This window comes from Sylvia atricapilla, chromosome 3 (genome assembly GCF_009819655.1).
Source record: "Sylvia atricapilla isolate bSylAtr1 chromosome 3, bSylAtr1.pri, whole genome shotgun sequence".
Taxonomy (NCBI): domain Eukaryota; kingdom Metazoa; phylum Chordata; class Aves; order Passeriformes; family Sylviidae; genus Sylvia; species Sylvia atricapilla.
The window spans coordinates 96,795,480-96,818,916 of record NC_089142.1 but is presented as its reverse complement, the minus strand read 5'-3'; the positions used below and the strand labels follow the sequence as shown (position 1 = coordinate 96,818,916).

The 23,437-nt window shown below is 46.8% G+C and overlaps 2 protein-coding genes across 2 annotated transcripts; one reads left to right on the top strand and one right to left on the bottom strand.

The window, feature by feature from the left end:
• The first annotated feature begins 405 nt into the window (after nucleotides 1–405).
• Nucleotides 406–6,429, top strand: SDE2 (SDE2 telomere maintenance homolog). Its single transcript, XM_066316293.1, has 7 exons — nucleotides 406–584; nucleotides 1,466–1,583; nucleotides 2,123–2,234; nucleotides 2,793–2,962; nucleotides 3,589–3,700; nucleotides 4,309–4,705; nucleotides 6,140–6,429. Exons 1-7 carry the CDS (start codon nucleotides 459–461, stop codon nucleotides 6,356–6,358), a joined length of 1,254 nt encoding a protein of 417 aa, XP_066172390.1. The 5' UTR covers nucleotides 406–458; the 3' UTR covers nucleotides 6,359–6,429.
• An 8,304-nt stretch (nucleotides 6,430–14,733) lies between these two features.
• LOC136358484 (left-right determination factor 1-like) lies at nucleotides 14,734–18,249 on the bottom strand. The gene is made up of 4 exons (XM_066314375.1): nucleotides 17,614–18,249; nucleotides 16,399–16,645; nucleotides 15,397–15,636; nucleotides 14,734–15,073 (listed from the first exon to the last, which is right to left on the bottom strand). Exons 1-4 carry the CDS (start codon nucleotides 17,876–17,878, stop codon nucleotides 14,734–14,736), a joined length of 1,092 nt encoding a protein of 363 aa, XP_066170472.1. The 5' UTR covers nucleotides 17,879–18,249.
• Between the last annotated feature and the right edge of the window lie 5,188 nt (nucleotides 18,250–23,437).

Below are 23,437 nucleotides of genomic sequence, written 5' to 3'. Positions count from 1 at the left end.
GCGTTAAATTCGCACCGCGTTTGGCCGGAACACCGCAGGGCTGCCCATCTCGGCGGCATTTCCTACACTCGCGGTGGTCGGCGGTGCCAACGCGGCGCCCTCCTTCCCTGCGGGGGCACGAGCGCTCCCTTTCCCTTTCCCTTTCCCGCTCTCCCGCTGCCGCTCCCGCCGCCGCCGCCAGCGGGAGCCACGGCGCGCCTTCCCCGCTGCCGCGTCCGCGACGGGCTCTGGAAAGGCTGCACAGCCCTGCGGGCTGCGCGAATTCCGCGAACTGGAACGGCGGGGCTCCCTGGATTCGCCTTTAACCATTCACACAAGGATCCCGAACGACAACACGGGACAGAACCGGGCCGCGCGGGCCCGAAGGGGCGGGGCCGAGGGGCCGAGGGGGCGAGGGGGCGGGGCCGGCCCGATCGCCCCGCCCGCTCCCGCGTCACGTGACCGCGCGGCCCGCAGCGATGGCGGCGCCGGGGCCGGGGCCGCTGTGGGTGCGGGACCCGCTGGGGCCGCGGGTGCGGCCGCTGCTGCTGCCTCCCGGGGGCCGCTCCGTGCTCTGCCTCCGCCGCGACCGCGCCCGGGAGCTGGTGAGTGCCGGGGGAGCGGGGGGCTGATGCCGGTGTGGGGCCCTCGGGCCTCGGGAGGCGCTGCGCTTCCGGTGTCGGCGGCGCTGCGCAGGCCGCCCGCGGGCCGGGCCCGCCGTGAGGCCGCTCCGGCACCCACGGACGGGCGGGCGCGGTGCCCACCTGTGCGCGCCTTGCTTGTCCTTGCTGTCGCTTAGCTGAGCAGGAGAGTTTGCTATAAGAGAGCCCTGTAGCTTCTTATCTACATTATATATATGTGTGTTTATGTATGTGCGTACATACACACTGTGGTGTGTTGACCCTGGCAGGACTCCAGGCGCACCCCAAAGCCGCTCTCTCCCTCCTCTCCTCAGCTGTACAGGGGAGAGAAAATGTAACAAAAGGGGTCAAAGGTCGAGGTAAGGGCAGCGAGATCTCTCAGCAATCACCGTCACGGGCAAAACAGACTTCACTTGGGGAAATGAACTTAATTTATTACCAGCCAGTATCAGGGTAGGATTATGAGAGGTAAAAGAAATCTTAAAAACACCGTCCCTCCTCCCCTCCCTCTTTCCCAGGCCCTATCTTCTCCCCACCAGTGGCGCTGGAGTACAGGGAATGAGGATTGTGGTCAATGTTTCTGAATTTTTCCCATAGTATAGCTTTTTGCCGTTCATGTTTACAAGCTGATTTAGATTGCGTTCAGTCCTTTGGTAACCAAGAATTAAAACAAGCACCGTTAGAGAATGTTCATGCTTTTCAGATTATCTGATTTTTTTTGCCTGTCTTCTGGAAGGAGACATTAAACATTAATAATTAAACATGACTGCTTAATTATTTTCTTTGTCAGAATGTTTTATTTTCTCTGGCTCAATGATTTGACTCAATTTTGCTGCATTTTTTAGAACATCCCAGAAGAAAGCTTGTTTGTGAAGTGTAATGGGCGACTGGCCAATGATGAAGATGAGTTGCAGAGTGGGGTCGTTTATAGCCTGGAGCCAAGGCTTTGTGGTGGAAAAGGAGGTTTGTTGTTTAATCTTCTTGTTAGTGGTTAGAGTCTTAGGCTTAAAACTTCTGCTGTGCCATAGTCCATACTCATAGCAGGAGTCCTCAGATACTGGCAGGTCTGTTGTTGTGTGTATGACTGATGCAAAGTCTCTGAGCTGAAACCAAAATGTTTCTGCAAAGCTGAGGATTGATCTGATTGCTGTCCAGATCTTCCTCACATCCCTTTTCAGTTTGTCTCTGTTAGTAGAAGTCTGTAACATGTACCAAAGTGACTTCAGAGTTGAAATTGTTTTGAAAAGGATCTGTCATCTTAGGCTCCCAAGTTCCATTCAGTGGTCACTTAGGACAAATATTTCAGGTACAAATAGTCTGTGATTTGAGTGTGTTATGTAACCTCATTGACTTTTTATCTTCTCTTATTTATAAAAAACCAAAAGACATAAATGCCAAGGTCTCTGTGGCCAAAGAACTAAAGAATTTAACCTAAGCTGGACCCCTTATATTGATGAGAAGTTTCTGTTTAGCTAATTCCTGATTGCTTTTTTCTCTGGAAGGCTTTGGGTCGATGCTGCGAGCCCTTGGTGCTCAGATTGAGAAGACAACAAACAGAGAGGCTTGTCGAGATCTCAGTGGAAGGAGACTGCGGGATGTCAACCACGAGAAAGCGTAAGGCATTTCCTCAGAAGCTGAAATTATAAAGTAACCTCATCCTGTAGCTCACTGTTAATGAAAGAGGTCAGGTGACAGCCTGTTGTAGCAACGAAATAGTGTTTTGAATACTATAAAGAGCAAAAGTGAAATCATAAGTGTAGGTGGACTGGAAGCCAAAAGAGATTTCCTGACTGTAATTCTATTATTGCAAAAATAGATGTGATTTTACTGCAGCCTGAGGCTGAGGGACTGTTCTGCCCCTCTTGGATTCCTTGTATGGAATTCTCACCGTTCTCTCTGAAGCTGCAAGACCGCAGTCTTGGGCATGTGTGACCTTAACTGCTGTTTCTGGCTTTCAAAGTAAACCCTACTGTATCCTCGGTAGCAGAATCTCTGTTTGCTCAGTAATTCTGCTGGGTCCTGTTGTGTTTTCCCCTCAGTAATTCTGCTGGGTCCTGTTGTGTTTTCCCACCGCGTCCCGCGCTGGCAGGTGGTGGCAGCACTCTGTCAGTGCGGAGCCGCTGTTCCTGCAGGCGCTGGCGGCCCTGACGCTGGGCGGCTGTGTCGTTGCAGGATGGCGGAGTGGGTGAAGAAGCAGGCGGAGCGGGAGGCGGAGAAGGAGCAGCGGCGCCTGGAGCGGCTGCAGCGGAAGCTGGCGGAGCCGCGGCACAGCTTCACCGACCCCGAGTACGAGCGGCAGTACCACGAGATGGCCGAGCGCCAGGAGGAGTCCCTGCGCATCGGTACTGCCCCGCCGCCTCCCGAGCCTCATGCCGGCAGGGAAACCTAACCGTGCATTGGTTTCTTTCCAGTCAATGAAATCTTGAATTTCAGTGAAATTGGCTTGATTTAGTTTTTTCGTCTTTGTCTGCAGTGTCCGTTAAATTCCGTTGAGCAGTGACACAAGTGATGCTTCACCTTGCTTTGCTAGGTCACCTCCTGATAAGAGCCAGGTTCTGTGAAGGTGATGTTGCTAGCTGAGCTGTAAGAGTTACACAGTGAAGCTATAAAAACCAGACATTGGATCCAACTGCAGAATACCTTGTTTCACTTCCTGGTCCTGTAGTTACTTTATTTATCCCTGTATTGTTCTCTTGCTGTCAGCTACATAGTGAAACTTGAGGCTGAATGGGATGAAGAACCTGATAGTTCAGTTCAGGAATCCAGTTTTAATTGACTCAGTGCCTTAGTAAATCCATGTAGGAAAGCTTTTGCTGCTACTGAATTTATGTTCAAGCTTTGAGTCTATATCACCAATAGTGATTCTTTCCCATTCATCTTTTAATTGCACCTGAAGTGAAAAGATAAGTAGAATTTACACCATGTATGAATCGTGCTGATGAAGTCCACTTTCATATTTGTTTTGAAGGGCTGCAGGTTATTGCCAGCAAAGCAGTGTCATCAGAAAGTGGCAAGGGTCGGAAGCGTCTGGGTGAGCCTGGAAAGAACGAGACAAAATCTGAAAAAAGAAAATGTCCTTGGTAAGAGTTGTACCTTGTTTTTATACTCCAGTCCTAAGCCTTAAAAAGGATGAAAAGTTAGTTACACACAAGTAAGCAGAGTCTAGCCCGAGATGTAGACTGATATAGAAATAAGAAAACTCAACGGATAAAATCAAAGAACTGAAAGTAAACATTTCTGCATTTCTGTAATTCTGTCCCAGATGGACAGAATTTTTGCAAACTTCATTTGCAAAAATAGACACTTCCCCCCCCCCCTTCTAAATTATTATATTCTACTACTTCCTATTGTCCTTTTCTTCATAAATTAATTATATTTACAATGAACTTAAAAAGATTACTTTTCTCCCCTGGCATCTTTGAGCTAATGTAACATGACAGAGAAGTCAAAGATTCCAGTAATTTCTGTATTGGGAATGCTGTAATGCCTGTTTTGGGTGTTTCTAGGTCCTTTTCAATATCAACGGCTCTTCCATTTACTAAACTAACCTAAATAACTGTTAGAATAGCTCCTTATATCTCTCTCGAGTGGGTTTTGGAAAGAGAAATGTGGCAATTAAAGAAAACTTATTTACAAGAAAAAAGTTAAGATAGATGCATGTTAATTTGTAACTTATTCCCTGTGCCAGGCCAGGATTGGATGAGGCCACAGGCTCTGGCTGTGAGGATGACAATAAGGATGACTCCCCTTGTGCATCTGACAGAAGCTGTTCATCAGGCAGCAGTGCTAATGAAAGTGTTGGAAATTCAGATGAATGTTCAAGCAGCTCTGTGGTTTCAGCAGAGGACAGTCCATCTACCAGTGCAAACGAGAAACCACTGGAGCAGCCAGAAGGTCCTGGAAGAGATCTGCAAGGAGAGGTGTGCACAGGTGGGCAGGCTGAAATGCTGTCTGAAGGAAACAGCAAAATGACAGAGTTCCCAAAGGAAGTGGCCCAAGGAAAGCACGATGTTACTCAAGCTCAGAAAGGAGAGCAAGAAAATATTCCTGCTAAGGCGCAGGAAACAAACCAGTCACAGAGCACAGTAAGTATGAAGCAGTACAAAATGTGGTATGTCTTCAGCTGCTTTTAGAGCTGAAGAAGCAAACAAGCTCCCGCAGTGTAGCTTTTACCACTGGACTGATGAAAGTCAAACTGCTACTTGGCAGCAGAGGGTGCCAATACTTCTGCTTTACGGGTCCTTGCATAAAATTACTGTTAAAGATTTGTTGGGGTAATGAATCTGGACTTACTCTAGCAATAAAACAAAGCTCTTTTTTTCAGGCTAGGGAGTTAGTGGGATTTTCTGCCTTTTTTCACCTTGGGTGGAAAGTCTGCCACTGGCAACAACTGAACTCTGATGTGTGAAAGTTTATTGCAGTTCAACAGGGAAAAGACCAAGGATGTGATCTGATCAATTAGAACTTTGTAATCTACTGTACTATTAGAGCTGGCAAGTTTTAAACAGGATGTTTACCATTCTTTGCTGTTTACCTTTTGCTCAGTATTTGCAAGACTTTCTATTCCTAGAACAGGAAACTCCACCAATGCTGTGGCAGATTGTTGTTGCAGGTGGAAATATTTTTATAGTAGTCCTTAATGAATATATATATTTTTTTAGAAGTAGGGTGAGAATAATGAGGCAACCAGTGGGGGTTTTATATGCTTACCAGGACAAAGGTTCTGATTCTGCTGGCAAGAATTGTTTTTTGCTGAGTGCATAAGGGCAATGCTCTCCTTCCCACTGCTGTTGTTACTTGCTCTGAAGTCTCTTTGGTACAGACTATAAGACCAGTATGTGCATTTAAATATTGAACAAAATGGGCTTAAATTTTGGTGTCCTTTATAGTGTGTTAGTAAATTCCAGCATTTGAATTACCCTATCAATTCCATGTCTTTTTGTAGACAAGGCCCTGGGATTGGACTAGACTATCTGTTGGGGTCCTTTTTACACTCAGTCAATTTGCCAATATACCAATTTCCTTTGAAGATGAAATTTTAATCCATATTGTCTTTTAGTGGCAGGATGAGATGTGAACTTCACAACTTGGGTTTTTTGGGTTAATCTTTCTAAGCAGAGATGCTTTTAAATCAGTTTCTTTAATTACAACATAACTGCATCAGAAATAACTTTTCATTCTCCTTCCCTGCTCCCGCTGGAGGTATATTGGTTATATTCTGCATCAGGCTAAAAAGGGGCTGTCAGCTTTGCTGCGCTTCTGGGATCTGAGGTTAAGCTACTGAACTGCTGGGCAAGATGGTGAACTTGTTTTTCATTCTGTTTTCTTGCGAGTATTGAACTTTCTTGGGGATAATCATAGAATTTTATGAGGTCTAAGGGGAACACAAGAGTCGAAGTCCAGCTCCTGGCCCTGCATAGGACAGCCCCAAGAATCACATCAGGTGCTTGAGGGCATTGTCCAAGTGCTGCTTGAACTCCTGTTTTTCATGTTTTTCTCAAATGTTTTTCTCTTTTCAGGAGGTAGAACCAATAGACCTGCTGGCATTCAACTCTGCTGCTGAACTGGAAGCCCTGGGTTTAGAGAAGCTGAAGATGGGATTGATGTCATTGGGACTGAAATGTGGAGGCACTTTGAAGGAAAGAGCAGCAAGGCTTTTTTCAGTGAAGGGTCTGTCTAGAGACCAGATCAAGCCATCCCTATTTGCAAAGGCCCCTAAAGGAAAAACCCCTGGTTAGATTTGGGAATATTTACCTTTTTTGCATGCGTATTTGATGTCATTAAATAAAAGCTCTTGGTATCCTTTCAACTGAGTATCCCCAGCTTCTGAACTCACATCCACAATCTTTGTTAGCATCCCAAGGAGTTATGGAAAGGATGGATGGGTGGGAAGGATCTCATCACAGACACAGTGCTTGCACAGCAGGGATCTGTTCCACAGTGTATTGGGGAAGAGAAAGATTGAAGCTCTGCAAATCACATCTCATGGACGTTGTGACGGGACAAGTGGACTCTGTGTGGAAAGGAAATGGGTGTGTTTACTGAATGTTTCACTAGGAAACTGGGATGCAGGATGCTTGGGAGGTCATCTTAGCATGTTGGAGTTTTGCTGGGGTAAATTCACTGGGTGGGGATGTTAGATGCTAGCAGTCCCTGCCTGGGTGGCAAACCTTTGATGTCACTGGCTTTCTAAAAGGCAGGGACAGTGTGTGGGACAAGAGACCCTTTGGCTCTTTGAGGTAGTGTGGGGAGGGTGGGACAAAAATGAATTGACCATGTTAATAGTGTGTTTTGGCAACAATCCTACCCAGGTTATTTGCTCTCACTGCAGTTGTTCTCTGGCTCCAGTTGTGCTGATGCCACCATTTCCAAACCTACCAAGTAGGTCTGCCACCTACTTGCCTTTAATATTGTGGGTTCCTTGTTAAACCAAATCAGTTCCCTGACATGGCTCTAACAAATTTGTGCCAGCTCAACAGCAGCAGGATTACATGAAAACACTGGTTGGTGAAGAAGGACTGGAATATTTTAAACCACCAGTAGCACCAAACACTATTGACTGCAGTACTGCCAGAATTAGAAGGAATGTCCTACATCTATCTTAAAGGCCAACAGCTGTACCTTGAACCATCTCCACATTTTGGCAACTTTATTTGGGAATTGTTTAGCTCCTGCTGAGTTAAAAAAAGAACAAGCACTTGCTCTAGGATCTTCCCACATCAAGGATTAGCCTAGAGCATTATTGTGCCTGGTGTTCACTGGCAATTCAGGATTTTCACATGCTCAGAGGGTATCCTTTTGAAAACAGCTGGATAACAACAGGACTTGGACTGGTCCTTCAACAGAAGAGAAATAAGTAGGTGAAGTGCTTGAACCTTTTCAAGAATTTGGAAAGTTGAAAATTATATATATATATATATATGAAAACTGAACCAGTTCCAGTGTTATATGGGCTATTTCTGTAGGAGAGAATGGCTTCAGAACAGAAGTGATCTTTCTAGTCCAGGGCCAGAGGATAATTCAGTTTGCAGCCTGTGTCTGTCTTTTCCTGAGTATTTATGTAGCTTTAGATTTCAAAGATGTTTCTGGTTGTAAATGCATCAAAACGGTGAATATCTTCCCAGAGAAAAGGTTCATTCTCCCACAGAACTGCTTCCCCAAAAAGCAAGTGGTGCAACGTAGAGAAGTCACACTTCTGAAGTGTCATTTTAAATGCGTTTTTTTCGAACACCTAAGCACTGCCTCATGTTTCACTGGCGTTTCTGAGTTACTGACTGAAAAAAAAAAAAAAAAGTAATGAATGAAAACACTGGCACAAGCCTGAGGAGGGCTTTTCCTCCCTTCATACGGATCCATCCCTTCCGTGGAAAGAAAGATAAGTACATCCAATACACGAAACAGCAGCGAACAGGACAGGTCACAGGGAGAAGGAACTGGTGGAGGTTTAGAAATATCACCACCAGCAGACACAACAACAGCTGCCGGCTCCTTTCCATTGTCCTCACTGCACGGCCCTAATAAACAAGTTCCTCGAAAGCCACTCACGTAAACAGCCCTTTTGCTGGAATTGCCTCCATGGATTTGAGTGCTGCAGCTTCTGCTCTGGCTGCTGTAGGTGGCACTGGGCTGACGCGGAGGACGTGTGCGCTTCCAGCGGCGCTGACAAAGCCTCGCCCCTCCGCGCCGGGCACCTGCCCCGAGTGCGGCTGCGGGACAAGGACACCGGAGCACCTTCACACCGCTCTGCCTGTTCCTGAAACAGCCACAATCCACCCTCTGATCCCCCCGCAATTCTTATCCTACATTTTGCTTTCTGGAGAATGTTGGCATTTGGAAAGTTTGTTTGTAGCGATGCCTATTCTCGGGAAGGTGCTATTTTTAAATCCTAAAGCTTTCTCCAAGACATTGAACTGGAAATGGTAATGCCTGCACCCCCGTTAGCAACGCCACCTCAGCTGGCTTGGCTTGCTCTGGCTGAGCAATTAGGGTGGCTTTGCAGATTAACATGCCTAGTGACACCTGAAGGGAGGGAGGTGACAACTCTGACCTGACCCAGCTGTAGAGGAGGGGCTGGACAGACACCACTGTTTTCCAGCTTTGCTGAACGCTGGGCTAATCCAGGGTAGTTAGTCTGGGGTTAGAGCCAGCAGCTGTGCATGCTTGGAAAGCGTGCCGGTGGCCTGAATGCAGGAGCTGCCTGTCCTGCTTCTCCCTGCTGCCTTCACTGGGTGCCTCTAACCACGCACCAGGAATCAGGAATTTGCACAAAACTTGCAGGGCAGAAAAGGAGCAAGGAGCTCTTGAAAGACCTGTCTGGGCTGTAGGGAAAGGAGTGTTCATAAGGAGCCAGCCAGCTTGTGAAACATCTGCTGGGAATATTACACCTTAGAGAAAACATGAACGGGCTGCCCAGGGAGGTGATTGAATCACCATCCCTGGAGGTGCTTCAAAGCTGGGTAGATGTGGGCCATGGTTTAGTGGTGGGCTTGGCAGTGCTGGGTTAAGGGTTAGACTCGATGGTCCTGGAGGGTTTTCCCAATCTAAATAATTCTCTGAGGTCTGGTGGTTATAGATGGCACCTTATGGCCAGTGTGATGCTGTACCCAGCATCCAGTGACTACCTGGCACCTCCCAAGGGTGACAGGGCTACTGACCACTGGGCGGGGAGTTGGCAGTCACCTGGTAAGTAATGATTATGAACTGATTGCATTCATTTTCAGAAAACAGACTTTCAAAGGAGATACAGGCGTCCCGAGCTTCCAAAGAGGCAGATTTGTCTTAAGTGAGAAAATCAGAAGTAAAAATGTAAACAGAAAAATCTTAAATAAACTTTAGGAGAAGCTTTAAAACAAAATTAATAAATGGCCTGGGAAAAAAAAAAAGCCAAACAAACAAAACCCCACCCCGATTTGACAATTATCAAAAAAAGAAAAAAAAAAGAATACTGAGAGCTGTGGATTGTTAACATGACTTTCCAGTGCCCAGCATCTTCAGATAATCTATTCTTTCCTGCCATGGTTAAAAAAAAAAAACCCTCTTTTTTGGCCATTCTGCACCTGCTGGTTTTATCACAGGAAACCAAGGCACCCCAACAGCTCTGGGGTGCCTGAGCATCTCCAGAGCACAGGCCAGAGGCAGCAGTCATGATGAGTTTTTTATTCTGAAATGTGCAGATGTTGTTCACGCAGCTCTTCTACACCTGCTCCAGGAGTGGAGAAGCCCAGGTCGTCTAAAAACATCAAAGTCCTGCAGGATCCCTGTCACTCCCATCACCTCCTCACCCCCGTTTGTCCTGGATTCCCCTTTCCCAGACTCCAGCTGTTGCCAGCCAAAGCCAAAGGAGCTCCTTGATTATCACCTTTGCTGGGATGTGGATTGGGCATCTGACTTTCCACTTACACAGGCAATTAGAAGGCTGCCCTGAAAGGCAAAGTGTCAGACACCCTTGGCAGGAGTCTGTGAAATGCAAAAGGGAAAAAACAAGAGAGGGAAAGGAAATAAGGTCTCACCAGCTGGGAAAAGCTGCAACTTCTCATGGATTTTGAAAGAAAATGGGAAAGCAGCTTTGGTTTAAATGAAACTGTGGAAAGATCACACAGGGCAATGCAGTTAGCAGCTGCATTTAATGTGGCTTGAAACTTCTGTACTCTCTCCTAGAATGGAGATATCAGGGAGAGATAATGGAAAATGCTGCTGGTATGCCCAGGCCTCTCTCTTAAGGAAAGCTTTCCTAAGACTGATAGGACCAGCTCCAGACCCCATGTCCAGCTCCACTAACCACTGCAGGCCCTTAAAGGTCACCCTCTGAGCAGTGCCGTGAGGGCCGGCCAGAGCTCACACTCATGATAAGCTCATGCTTCTGATAAGATTCAACTCAGGTGCTGCCACGCGAATGCTCACACAAGAACCTAACCTGGAGTGTGGGTCTAACAGGGCTGTGCAAGTGCTCCACGTGAAGAGGACACACCTCCTGCTCCTTAAGCAGCACTTGGGTGCTCTGTGCTTTCAGCAGTGCAGGAGGATGCCTGACAATTTAATGCTGGTTTTGCCTTAAAACACCTTTCCATTTTTATAAATACTTTCTGGCTATATGTGGTTTATTACACCCCTGCACTGCTCCTCTTTTTTACTTTATTACAGCACAGCACCAGTGACAATGCTGAAGCACGCTGCTGCCAGGTATGTGAGATGTTCTGCCTTTCCTCTGAGACTGTGGTGCTGCTCAGACGGAAAGGAGAACATGACAGCTTGGCAGCCTTTGTGTGCATTACAAGTTGTACCCATGCAAGCAGCACACACAAGGTGTCACAGCAAATGCAGCCTGGATTGAAGATGGCAGGCTGGGAGATAATTACCTGTAACATGGGCTGGTGTCTGAAAAAGCCCCAGGCGTGGCAGTATTTCTACCCAGGAGTTTGCAGCGTAGAAATCTCTGGAGCCTCCTCCACATCAGCCCAGTCGCCAAGACTGCAACACTTTCATTGCACAGCCATCTGGAGTTTAGAGGAGTAGTGTCCTGTCTCCCCAAAAGTGGGGAGCTTCAATCCAAATGTAAGCTCAAAACCGGCCCCAGCAGAGATGCTGTGACATCTGTGCAGCCGCCCTAGCAGTAAATCCAAGTGTCCATGCAGGCGGCAGGGCAGGCAGGGCTTTGTAACTCAGATTTGCACCCTGCAATACCCACAGTTCTCCCCACGGTAACACCAGGTCTCCTTGGCCACCGCCTCCCCCTCCCCGCCCTCCGGGTGTCACAGACATGCACACAGGGCTCCCTTCTGTGTACCTCCTGTCCGCAGCACACCCGAGCGGAGGCAGCCAGATGCAAAGCAAGGGGCGCCGGACGCAGCCCAGGATCCTGGTGGAGGGGAGGAGCCTCGTCCACCCCGCTGCTCCTGTGATGCTCTGCTCCCCGTTTCCCACAGCAGCCTGCCTCAAATTGCACTGCATGGAATTTCTCCTGGGATGAAGCATGAATGATGTCTGAAGTCCAAGTGCTGGAGGCTGGAGGGAAGCCAGGGTTAATGCTCTCCATTCTCAGGCGGCAACCAGCTCAAACACTTTCTTCCCCAGGCTCGGTGTGTGGCTGGATCATCTCTTGCTGATGATAGCTGACCTCCTGGCCTTCAGGCTATGCCCTGCCGAGCTGGGTGGAGAGCACCTGGGGCTGAATGCCAATGCCATTAAGATAGATGCTGCATAGCCATGAGAAGTGAATGGCCAGAGATCATTCCGGCTCATCCAGTTCTGACTCCAGCGACCCATAGTGCTGTAGCCCAGCGCTGGTGAATGGTGACTCTGTGCTTTTGCCTTTTTTGCTCCCCTTAAAGCTCTTTTGCCACGGGTGTTCACACAAGTGAGAGGTGCCAGCCTACCCATGAGGTGACGGCAGAGATGCCTGGGTGACCTCAGACCTGGGGTCCTGCAGAGCAGCAGGATGGATGACACACAGCCATTGCAGTGTCGTTATAGGACATGAAAAGGATGACGTGCACGCAGTCAAGTCATCAGGGCAAAAAGGGAGAAGTTTCTTTTTCTAATTGGGTTTATATTGATTTTGGACAACGACCATGGATTGGAGGATGAAGGTTGCCACCTCTCCAACCACAGTGGTCAAACTAGAAGTCCATCAATTGTCCCTCCTCAAGAGAGCAATGATAAACAAAAAGGACAGTTTACTATAACATCACTTTGTTTACATGAAAACCTATGAGAAACTCCACTATAAAAATGCAAACATCAGAAGGCTGAAAAAGATCAGGGTGACACTGCCGAGTCAAGCAGGTCCCTCTTTTTCCCCAGTCCATGGTCACCCTGTCTAGCCAGACAAACACATTTCAGGGTGCTTGCACCAGCAGCAGGTTCAGCCAGAGCCTCAGGGACCACATCCCACAGTCCAACAGAGAAGGTCAGCAGCAAATGCTTCATCCCCAGAGCCACTGCCATCTCAGCGGGTTATGAACTGAGGATGTTGGGGAAGATGAATCAAGGAAACTTTATAAATATGATTGCTTAGCAAAAGATTCTGAAAATATGAAACCTATGATCGAAATAGAAATGAAAGCTTACTTTGAGTTGTAGGATACCGAGTCTTAGTTACTATATAACCTGAAAACAATAGCCTAGCTAGCTGAAGGAGAATCCCTTTAGATTGAACAATACCTTTCTCCTGGCTAAGGGATCCAAAGGTCAATGTAGCAAAACAGAAGTCTAAAGAGTAGTTTTTAGAGTTTAAAATATAACACAGTATGGTAATATAGTAGTTCTTATAGGCTGTATGTAGACTCTATAGGATTTTGTGTCTTGTATTGGTTGGTCACTGTAAATTAGAATATTCATCACAAAAGGAGATATAATGTATTGTAACAAGGACCTCGCTCTCTTAACTCCTCTCTTTAACTTCTCGCTTACCTCTCCTCTTAGCTCTTAACTCTTAACCTTCCTCTTCCCCCTACTCTCACTCTCCTGCTCTCTTCCCCCTGCCCCCTTGCTCTCTCGCTCCCTTCTCTCTCAGCTCTCACCCTGCTGTTCTTTCTCCCTCTCCCTTTGGGACTTCCCTTCAGCCGAGGCTGGTGGCTGAAGGAAGGCCCTTTTACCCACGACCCTTGCAATAAAACCACGTGTTCTAGAACATACAAGTCAGCAGAATTCCTTGTCCCAGCCATCCGTGGATTCACCTACACGAGGAGACAAGTCTGACGTGAAGGTGGAAATCGCTAGCATGGGTGACACCCTGGCCAGCAGTTCAGAACAGTTCACGAAGGGATTAAACCACATTATCATAGCGTTTGTCCAGCGCCTATGTTGGTCAGATGTCCAACAGGAAGGGTCGGGGTTAAAACGCTTCACCTGGGCAGGAAGACCATTGGAGGCAGCTCATTCCTTCCTGCACTACAGCTCCAGCTGACCCCTGCAGGCTCTGCCACCGCTGCGGCTCACGAGGAGAGCATCACCTCCTGCTGGCAGATAAGATTCTAGGTTTTCTCTTTAACAAAGTGTTGGCTTAAACTCCACAGCAGCTCAGGATGAAGCTCTGGCAGTGTTGGCTCTGCTCTGCCTGCTGATTCAGCCCTGATTCAGTCCCTGGGGGAGCAGATAAGCTTCACCAGGAGAAGGTGGGATCACACAGGTAGCTGAGAAGAGCTGTTACTGTGTGTATGTTTATAGGAGCTGGGCACTGCATACTCACAGAAGTATGACAGATCCTTTCCCCTCCACTTTTAGATCGAAGAATAAATATAAGCAAACACACGGTGACTTTAATACTTGTATTTTATTGTTTCCTTGATTTTGAAAGCACACACAACTTGAAGAATATCTCTAAACTGAAATAACTGTATACAGGGTCGGAAAAACAAACTGTTACTCATGCAAGCAAACCTAAGTCCTAAAAGTCCTGTTGATTTCAGGACTCTAAATTCTGCCTAAAGCTGTGTTAAGCCTGTGGTGCAGAGGCCAAAAATATAATTCTTTGAGTTTCAGATTATATTTTATGTACATGTAGATATGTATATGTACATGCAATACATATGCACATAAATATGTTCCTTCGAGGTCTAGGCAATATTTTATGTACATATATCTATGTGTCCAATCAATATGTAGATATCCAGTATGTAGACAATACACACATTTACTCATACTCTGCACATGTGTGTGCACGTGTGTGTGTGTACAGATTATATACATGTAAGTGCTTCCGCTCTCCAGGTCACCAAAAACACAGCTTGAACAGACAAGGACCAAACCCAGCAGCCTAAGGATGAAAAGCTGAGCCCATGCATTTGTTCTTCACCTGGTGATGGGCTCTCTTCTTTTGCCTGGAGCTGTTTGCAGTACTTCAGGGTGGCGGATGAAATAAATTCACTGAAATTTAGATGGCATCAAGGAGGCTCCGAGAAGCACTAGGCTCCTTTGGTAGCCCTCATAGATGTGAAATGTATGCTCCTCTGAGCCCATTTACACGGGCAGTGTTTCTAAGTGCACTCTCTCTGCCGGGCAGCAGAGCCCCAGTGCTGCTGACCCTTGCAGGCAGGAACCCCCAGGACTTTCATCACTGGCCCCGGGGCTGGGGCAGGGCTGCGGGGAATAGGTGCCACCCCAGGCCACCCACTGGTCACACCAGCGCCACGCCATCCGTGACGCAGCTGCAGCTCTCCACGATCATGTTGGGGAACTCGGCCGCCTCAATCTCGGTGTGGTTGCCCCTCTTGACGAGGTAGATGACGGGCAGCGCGGAGGTCCCGGCCGCGGCGCAGGAGCGCTGCCCGGAGCCGGGGCGGCGCAGGGCGCGGGGGAGCTGCAGGCAGCTCCCGGAGCAGCGGTACGCCTGGAACCCCGCCGGCTCCAGGATCCAGTGCTGCGCCCACGGCAGCTCGCGGAAGCTGATGTAGTGTTTCTGCCGGCAGCAGGTCGATTTCCCCGTCACCGCCTCCTCCCTGCAGTCCCCAGGGCTCCTGGACACCAAGGGAGAAACAGGGACGGGTGCTGTAAGCGGGAATTGGGAACTGGGAGAAATCATCGCTGCTGCTAATAGCACAGGTGGTCTTTGAGACATGAAACATGGGACGTGCTCAGGGTTTGTTTGAGTATTCACACAACAGATACGGGAAGAGGAGAGGTGAGGTTCAGCAGTAGCTGTCCAACTATTCCATTCACAGCTGGTAAACACTTGTAAGAGCTGCTTACCCTGGGTTTGCCCACCCTGGATTTGCCCCCCTCCACAATAATTCAGGGACAAAATTACACCAGAGAGTACAGATTTAGGTTTCATACATACCCATAGTCATCCAAGTTGAGGGTGTAAAGCACCAGCTCAGGCTTGCCTAGGGCTTTATCCTTGGGGTCCTGCGAGGTGAAGCTCACGGCTTTGGCCATTTCCGAGGCATAGCTGCCCACCCTTTCCCCTTCAATCCACACTTCCAGGAACATCGGCTCCCGCCTCTTGTTTCGCAGCCAGTAATGCACGGCCTGGGTCACATCAAAGCTCTTCCAGCCTGACTCACGAATAGGAACCAGCCTGTATGACAAGGGTTAGCATTAGGAAAGCCCATCAGATAAATCCTGGGCTCACAGTGCTGTTATTGCAGCGGGATAATTTACTTCCTGTAGATTGTCACGTGCCTTGATTACAAGATCATCTTTGCTCTGGGTGACCACCCACAGCACTTAATTGCCACCTCAAAAAGAAGCATGCAGATCTAACAGACACCGAAGGGACAGAAAAAACCCTCTCTACATGCTCATACAAAAAAATTAGGCAGTGCAGGATCATGTGTAGCCTCAGTATTGGTGACGACAGGCTGGTAAACACCAGGCTCCCACCTGCTCCTGTCTGAGCTGCATTAGGATCCTAAGTTTCTAGTCTAGTCCAGTTCTGCCTTCAAGGGTTGCAAAACTTCCACAGAGTTCACCATTACAGAATCAGATGCATTTTGCATTATTTACTTGTTTAAACCAGCTAATGAAACAGCCCGTGGGAAGGATACCAGCAGCCACTAACCCACTTGAGTTAGTGACAGAGAATTGAACCAGGTGGGGGATTTTAGAGGGGAAGATGCAGCAGTACGTGGCATAATTTCATAGATTATTTCAAAGAATCATCATATATTGCCATCTTAGCACAATATCTGCTCTTACAAGGTCATTCTGGGTTTAGAGGCCATATAACCGGGTTGTACAGATATAAAACCCATCAGACTGAGCTGAGGCACAACCACATGATACTCAAATATCCAAGAGGACCCAAAGTCTGTAACTCCAGCAGGGACCCCTTTCTTACCTGGAATCTATCAGGGAGGTCCTGTTGGTACCGTCGTGCTGCCGCTGCACCCAGTACACGCTGACTCTGGCATTGGAGACAGGCCTGTGAGACTGCTTGGCAGGCAGGTTTGCTTTGTCCAGAGGCTTTTTGAAGAGTTTCAGTTCAGCCATTGTGATTTCGCTGTTTTTAGGTATTCTGCCTTCCATGTCAAACATCAGCTTCTGGCGTGTGGTTGTGTCGGAGTAGAGGACTTCTCCCGTCATACCTGTGCAGTTGGGGACAATAAGGATGGTCTGTCACTGCCATCCTGCTGAGCAAAGCCACCACATTTCGTGCACAATTAACATCACAACACGCTCCTTCCATGCTCCCAGCCGAGCCCTTTGGGCAGAGACAGGCACTAAACACAGCTTTTCTAATGCATACTTGAATCAATGTCTTGCAAATGCCCTAATTATTCTCCGATGTCTGAGTCTCTGCAGCCTGGAAGAACTAGATTTCTGACATAATATGGCCTCAAATTGAGCAGACCTCAAGAGGTGTGCACCGCTGTGCCAGTGCTGGGCATGAAAGCAGGAAACTGCACCACTTGGAATGAAAAAGTATTTTCATTTGCTGCCCAGGGTGCTGTGTATGTCGTTTGAAAGCACACTAAGTTCCAAGCGCCCTTGTGCGGCTACTATTGTATCTATATGGCTATTTTCCTCCTTCATACTTTTTCCTGAGGGGAAAAAAAAAAAAAAAAAAAAAAAAAAAAAAAAAAAAAAAAAAAAAAAAAAAAAAAAAAAAAAAAAAAAAAAAAAAAAGCACACCACCCTAGACAAAAAAGAGATGAGAGACACTGAAACGTCCTCCAAGAGGTGTGATTCCTATTAGAGGACTTGCTGTAGATTTCACTCAAAACCTACATGGCCTGCACTTTTTTTTGTTTTACCCCCACCTGCCCAGACTGTTCCCAGGGTACCAAGGCTTCTCTCAAGCTCCAGCAGCATCCTGATCTTTGGAAGGACTGCAGGACCTCCTCTCCAGGTGCAAAGAGTGCGTGCTGATCTTTAGAATGCTATTGCATGCACCTCCTCTGGCCAGCTGAGCTTCGGAGCCAAACCCGACCCTCACTCCCCTTTTCCCTCGAGGGTTAGCCTCTGCCCATCCTGCGGCGGGCGGGGAGAGCCCTGGCAGATTCCGCGTGCGGCAGCTGGGTGCTTAGGATGCTCCCAGCAGCAGAAACGTTACCTGTGTGTCCCGGGATCCCCCTGAGGATGCCAGCCAGACTCGGCAGAGCTCGGCGCTTCACCCTCTGGCGTTTCAGCATGGACAGGTACTTGTTCTTGACGTGCTCTGGGATAACCAGATCCACCAAGTCTCTCTTGTGAAGTTTAGGGACCTCGGACAGCCCCAGCTGCTTCAGCACCACCTCTTTGAACTCTTCCTGGGTAAACGCTTGGACCGTGAGGACGAGGCAGAGCACGCAGAGCATCCAGGCACACCTCAGCTCCATCCTCCTCCGTCAGCAGAGCAGTTCCCTGCCTGGCAGGGATGAAGTGGGGGATCTCCCTGGGGCTGCTCTCGGCAGAGATGTGCTGGCAGGCTGCCCGAGCTGGATGGAGGTCCCCGGTGCTGGGGTTTTATAGCCAGCCTCGTCCCACTGGCACAACAAATTTCACAAGTGGGGACGAAGCAAAGGACTTAAAAGGATCACTCCCCTGTTGGTAGATACATGCCAGTTTAACACCTTCATCCACTGCAAAGTTAATAGAAGAAGGTTTAGGGGGCTCCCAGATTCCTTCACAGGGAAGAAATTTCCATTTTTTTCCTTAATTCCCTGTAAATATTTGCATAGAAGCCCCCTAAGCAATCAGTGTCCCTTGTTCAGCCTTGCTAGGGAGGAAGCACAACTGCAGAATACATTGCTTTATGTACTATGCCATATGATTCTTAAAGGCAGCATCAATCTTTACTGCAGAGAACTTGCTACCTAAAGCAGCCAGTACCAAACAGGAGAAGCTTGAGCTTTAGCTGGAAGTCCGTTTTTATGGCAAGCATTGAAAAATAATTTAAATCTTTGGGGTGGAGGAGGTTATATTCCACTTTGATCTCTGAATATTTGTATCAAGTGTACAAATCAGGGCAGTGAATCACAGCAGTCGAATGATTTAAGGTCTTTCATGCTGCTTCTGAATGACAGAAGGTGGAAAATGTACGGGTTTGACATTTTAGAAAATCACTCTTTATGGATTCCTGTGAGTTTCATAATACTCATGCTTAGAAGAAGGCAGCTTTATGTAAAGGCAGATCACTTCTCAGTGAACATGAGACACCACGGCACTATTCCCCAGCATGGAAGAAGAATATCAGGATTCTGAATGCTGTTAACAGCCACAATAGAGCACTGGCTCTGAAGAGTGAAGCTGATCTGAAGGCTGGGGTGAGGAAGCTGGATGTTTACCTAGTAACATTTAAACTGGAAACTTACACCCTTTTCTTCCCTGTCCTTTGCTGGCATAAGATGTGGAAATCAGTTTTTGGCACCAATCCCAGGAGAACTGAAGTGAAGAAATAAAATGTGATTGATAAAAGCGTGAAGGACCATGGCACCTGGGTCAGAATCTCACCCTCTCCAGCAGCCACATACCTGAGCCTACATACAAATGTCTTCAGCATCAAAGGTGCTTTGGATTTTATATGCCTCTGTAAATGATTTAAAATTGGTCCAGTTTCACCCAATGCCCAGGCTGAATGGTGTGCCCTGAGGACAGTCTGGCTGGAGGATTGGATGTAATGAACTTGTACAAAATCACCCCGTTGTGGCTCATCCCTCATTATAACAAGTGTCAGCTGAGGGAGGCAGCCTGTTTTCTACTCAGGGGAAGGCAATAAAGCAGTCTGAAAGAGCCCCACTCAACACTTCTGTTACTGCTCACTTTGTCTTTATAACCTTTTAAGAAACTTGTCTTCTTAAACATGATAAAGCCTCTGTTAGATGTTAAAAGGGCACCTTATTTAGCTAAATTGAGTTTTAAGACAAAAATGGAACAGACTACAAAGTAACAGCCTGTGCACGGCCCAAGGCAGTGCATTCTTTAATCCTGCACTTTGCGTAGCATCTTTCTCCAGAGATGAATTTTAGACATGCATTTATATATTAATTCAAAATACATCCATTCCCAAGACACAAACAGCAGTGGAAAATATCCATTTGTCAGCTTCAAGTTCAACTCATGTCAAATACTCCTGCACTTGTGAATAAGAGGGAAGGTTTTATCCTGAAATCTCTGTGACCCCTCAGACCTATATGAAAGCTCCATACACCCAGCCCTTCCCTCGGGACTGTCTCTCCAGCCAAATAGCACATTACTGATTCCCAGAGGCCAGGGCAAAAGAATTGGTCATACAGTGAGCTGTGTCAGAGGCTTGGAAACCACCTGAGCAATGTTCAGATGGCTGCCAAAGTTTTCTGCAGATGAGCTCTCTAAGTGTTGGCCAGCTCAGTTCCAGCAGGGTATTTGTTAGGTTTGTATGGTCACCTGGATAAAACTGCAATCTATGGATTTGTAATGGTCTCTCTCTTATGTCAGAAGACATTGTCCCATGATTTTTTATCCATCCAATTAGTCTCTGCTCCAGAGAGTGGTCCTACTCTGCAGTGAGTGTTCTTCAAAAGACCATGACAAGATGAAATGAAAATGTCTGATTGCTCCAGCAGCACCCCAGCTTTCCTGCATGTGGACGTGATTTCTCCTGTGGCTGAATCCTAATTCACCAGGACTCTCCACTGTCCAATGTGTATTGGAAAGTGATTTATGGGCTTCACACCCAAAATAAAATTATTGACCAAACACACTTGAAGCTCAGCTAAGAAGAAAACAGAGGATGTGTATTGCAGGCTTTTCACAGGAGAGTGATTATCTGGTCCAATTGGAGGATTTGCCATTCCCCCTTTGTCGTGCAAACAAGAAAAAGTCAGGAATTTTATAATAGCTCTTTCTGTGTAATGTGTATTAGAACCTGCATGGCACTTTTGAAATGTCAAACAGAGGATTCAAAGAGACTGCAAGGGGTGAAGTATGAGCAACTCCCAGTTTTAATAAAAGCCAGTACTTAGTGGAGAGAGAATCTCTATATTTAAGCTTTTAATTTTGTTACAAGCACTTCTGTAAGACATTTGCTGGGCACATTTGTGCAATGATTTTTGGTAAATAAGTCCAGTGGGATCAAAGAGAAAGTGTGAAAGGCTTACCCTAATTATGTAGCTATTATCCTGGGAAACAAGAACATTTGAAATGTATTTGCAGTATTGAGGGTCTGAATATTGAACTTTTGAAGATTTCAATTGACATAACCCTTTTGTATTACAGCTGGGTCCATATAAAAACAGCCCTTGCTTGAGTGATGTGAAAGGCAAAAATTTCTGTGTGCTCCAAGAAGTGCCCAAGTTTGTGCAACATGTTTGTTGTATGGAGATGGGAACACAACTCTCTTTAGATTATGGTCTGTTTTTCCCTATAGTCAGGGCCTTCTGATTTAGGAGTGTAGCAGTAAAAATAGGAGATGCAGGTAAAAATATGCCAAGTTAAAAAAGAATTCAACTACAAGTTCTGTTTCACATTCTTTTTCAGCCTCAAGCACACCAAGTTTTACACAGCTAACAAAACACTGCAGAAGAGGCTGGTCACATTTAGAGGCTTCAAAATTGGAAGTAAACTGCAGGCTATGCATGAGGGCATGCCCCTCTCACACTGCCTCACCAGTGCACGCACCAGCCACCCAACACTGCTCAAAAATTAATATTCCCACCAGCAAACACAGGCTACACACCTCAAAGTGAGATTTCACAGGAATTTTTAGCTTCTTCCTTGGCTCTCATGGCCTGTGCTGGTGGTGGGATCTCTATTGCTCTGCAGGGACTGGTCCTGAGTCAAACGGGTCTAGACAGGGAGTGGAGCTCACCAAACCCTGTTCAACCTGGCCTTGAACACTTCCGGGGATGGGACAGTGACAACTTCTCTGGGTAACCTGTTCTATCATCCTCACAGTAAAGGATTTCCTTAGAATCTAAACCTCTCTTCTGTCACTTTGAAGTCATTCCCCCTTGTCCTGTCCCTACATGCCCTTGTAAAACACCTCTCTCCATCTCCCTTGTAAGCCCCCTTTAGGTAGTGGAAGGCGCTCTAAAGTGTCTCCAGAGCCTTTCCCTTCTCTAGTCTGAACAGCCCCATCTCTCTCAGCCTTCATAGGAGAGCATGAATATCTTGCTCAGTGTACAAACACAGAATAGAAGCACTCAGGACTTCTGTGGGCCAGTACAGCCTCCTGGAGTCTGCTCCCCATGGCCTCAGCTTCCTTTGCAAGTATCTGGCATGGGAAAGTTTCCAGAAGGTAAGGCCTGATAACACAAGACATCTGGTGTCTCCCAGGGCCAGACTGAAAACAGCAGAGCCACGCAATGCAGTTGTGTTGATCTTTCTCTGGGTGTGATTTGTTGCAAAAAATTGGCCTTGGTAATTTTTGTGCCAAAAGGCTTTGTGCTCAATCAGGTATCACCTGACTTACCTGCCCCCCCATGCATTCCCTTCCCCCTTCCAGAGGGTATAAAGTCGTAAAAGGGACTTTAGGTCTGTGTTGTGAGCTCTGGCTAACCTGACTCTGGGAAATAGAACTTTATGTCCTGTGTCTGAGATGAATTGTGGTTGCTCTGAGTGCACAGATCTCATTGCAAAGATGCTGCACCCTCAGTTCTTAGTGTTTTGTGGTCCAAACAATCACCTGCTTGAGCTATACAGAAATTGTCCAGCTCATTTAATCTAGGCAAGGACATAAGACTGTTTTTCCTCACCACCAGTATAGGCCAGACTGAACTGGCCCTCTCCAATGGAAATATCCGGAAGATCATATCCTGTTGGGTTCTTCTCTTCTGGGGCTCTGTATCTCAGATTGCACTGACATAAGCACATCTTCCATAGGCAGTTTCATCATGAGCTTGTTTTGGTCAGATGGCCAGGACAAAAGGCTGTCTGTCTGAGGAGGAATGGATGAAATGTCCAAAGTCTTCCCATGTCCTTGGTCAGCTGATGTCAGCTGGCTCGCTCGCAGGGGTTTGTGTTGGCAGCGTTTGCAAAGTGCCAGTGTTCTGGCAGAAAGGAGATCTTCAAGATTTTTTTTTTTTAAACAGAAAAACAAACACAACTGTTTAAATTCAGCATTTTCTATGCCTTCAGCAGTGTTCTCCCCACCACACCAGTCTGTTCGTAGTTTGTAGCTGAGGAAGCAGGACTCGTCACCGCTTGGATGGCTGCAGCATAGGCTGCTGGCAAAAACACTGACATTTAGCTAATGTAGTTGAATCAGATAAATAAGCATACAGCCCTGAATTGCTTGCTTTACACCACAGTCCCCTTCATTAAAGAATGTCCTAATTACTGAGAAATAGCTGAATTCTGTAGGAGCACCACTTAATTTCTAATCAGAGCCCATTTACTGGCCTAGTTAAAATGTTGCTCTTTCCTTGCAAGTGTATTTATGCTGTAGAAGTTTATCAGCTTTTTTAAAAAGTACACTTCTTCTGCCCTAATGTGAAGATCCAATGTCCCATATCCCTTACTGATTCTGTGCCAAGTTTGTATGGCATTTGACTTTCCAAAAAAGAGTGATGCCCCCATTTTCCTCACATGCTAATACAGTTGGAATACTATTCATACTGCATCTGTGGCGCTGAGTAACCTGGCTTAATTATGGATTGTATTTCCTCCAGTTAATTTTAGCTCTAATAACTTTCACTTCACTGAACAGACTGTCCTCTTTCACTAAGAAAGAGAGAAAATGAATCACTTTTCCTCAACTCAGATAGAGAAAGAATAACACTATATTCTAGCAGCTGTAGTTTATTTCTATTACCAGGAGAAGCTGTAAAGGCAGAAAGATTATGAAATACGTGTTAATGCAAGTTGAATAATTTGCATTACTAACTTTGCTGGAAGATTTTTTTTTCTACAGGCCAAAAATAAAGAAAAAAGGCCAAGATGAGTGAGACCTAAAAGCAACTTCTTCTGCTAAAAATAAT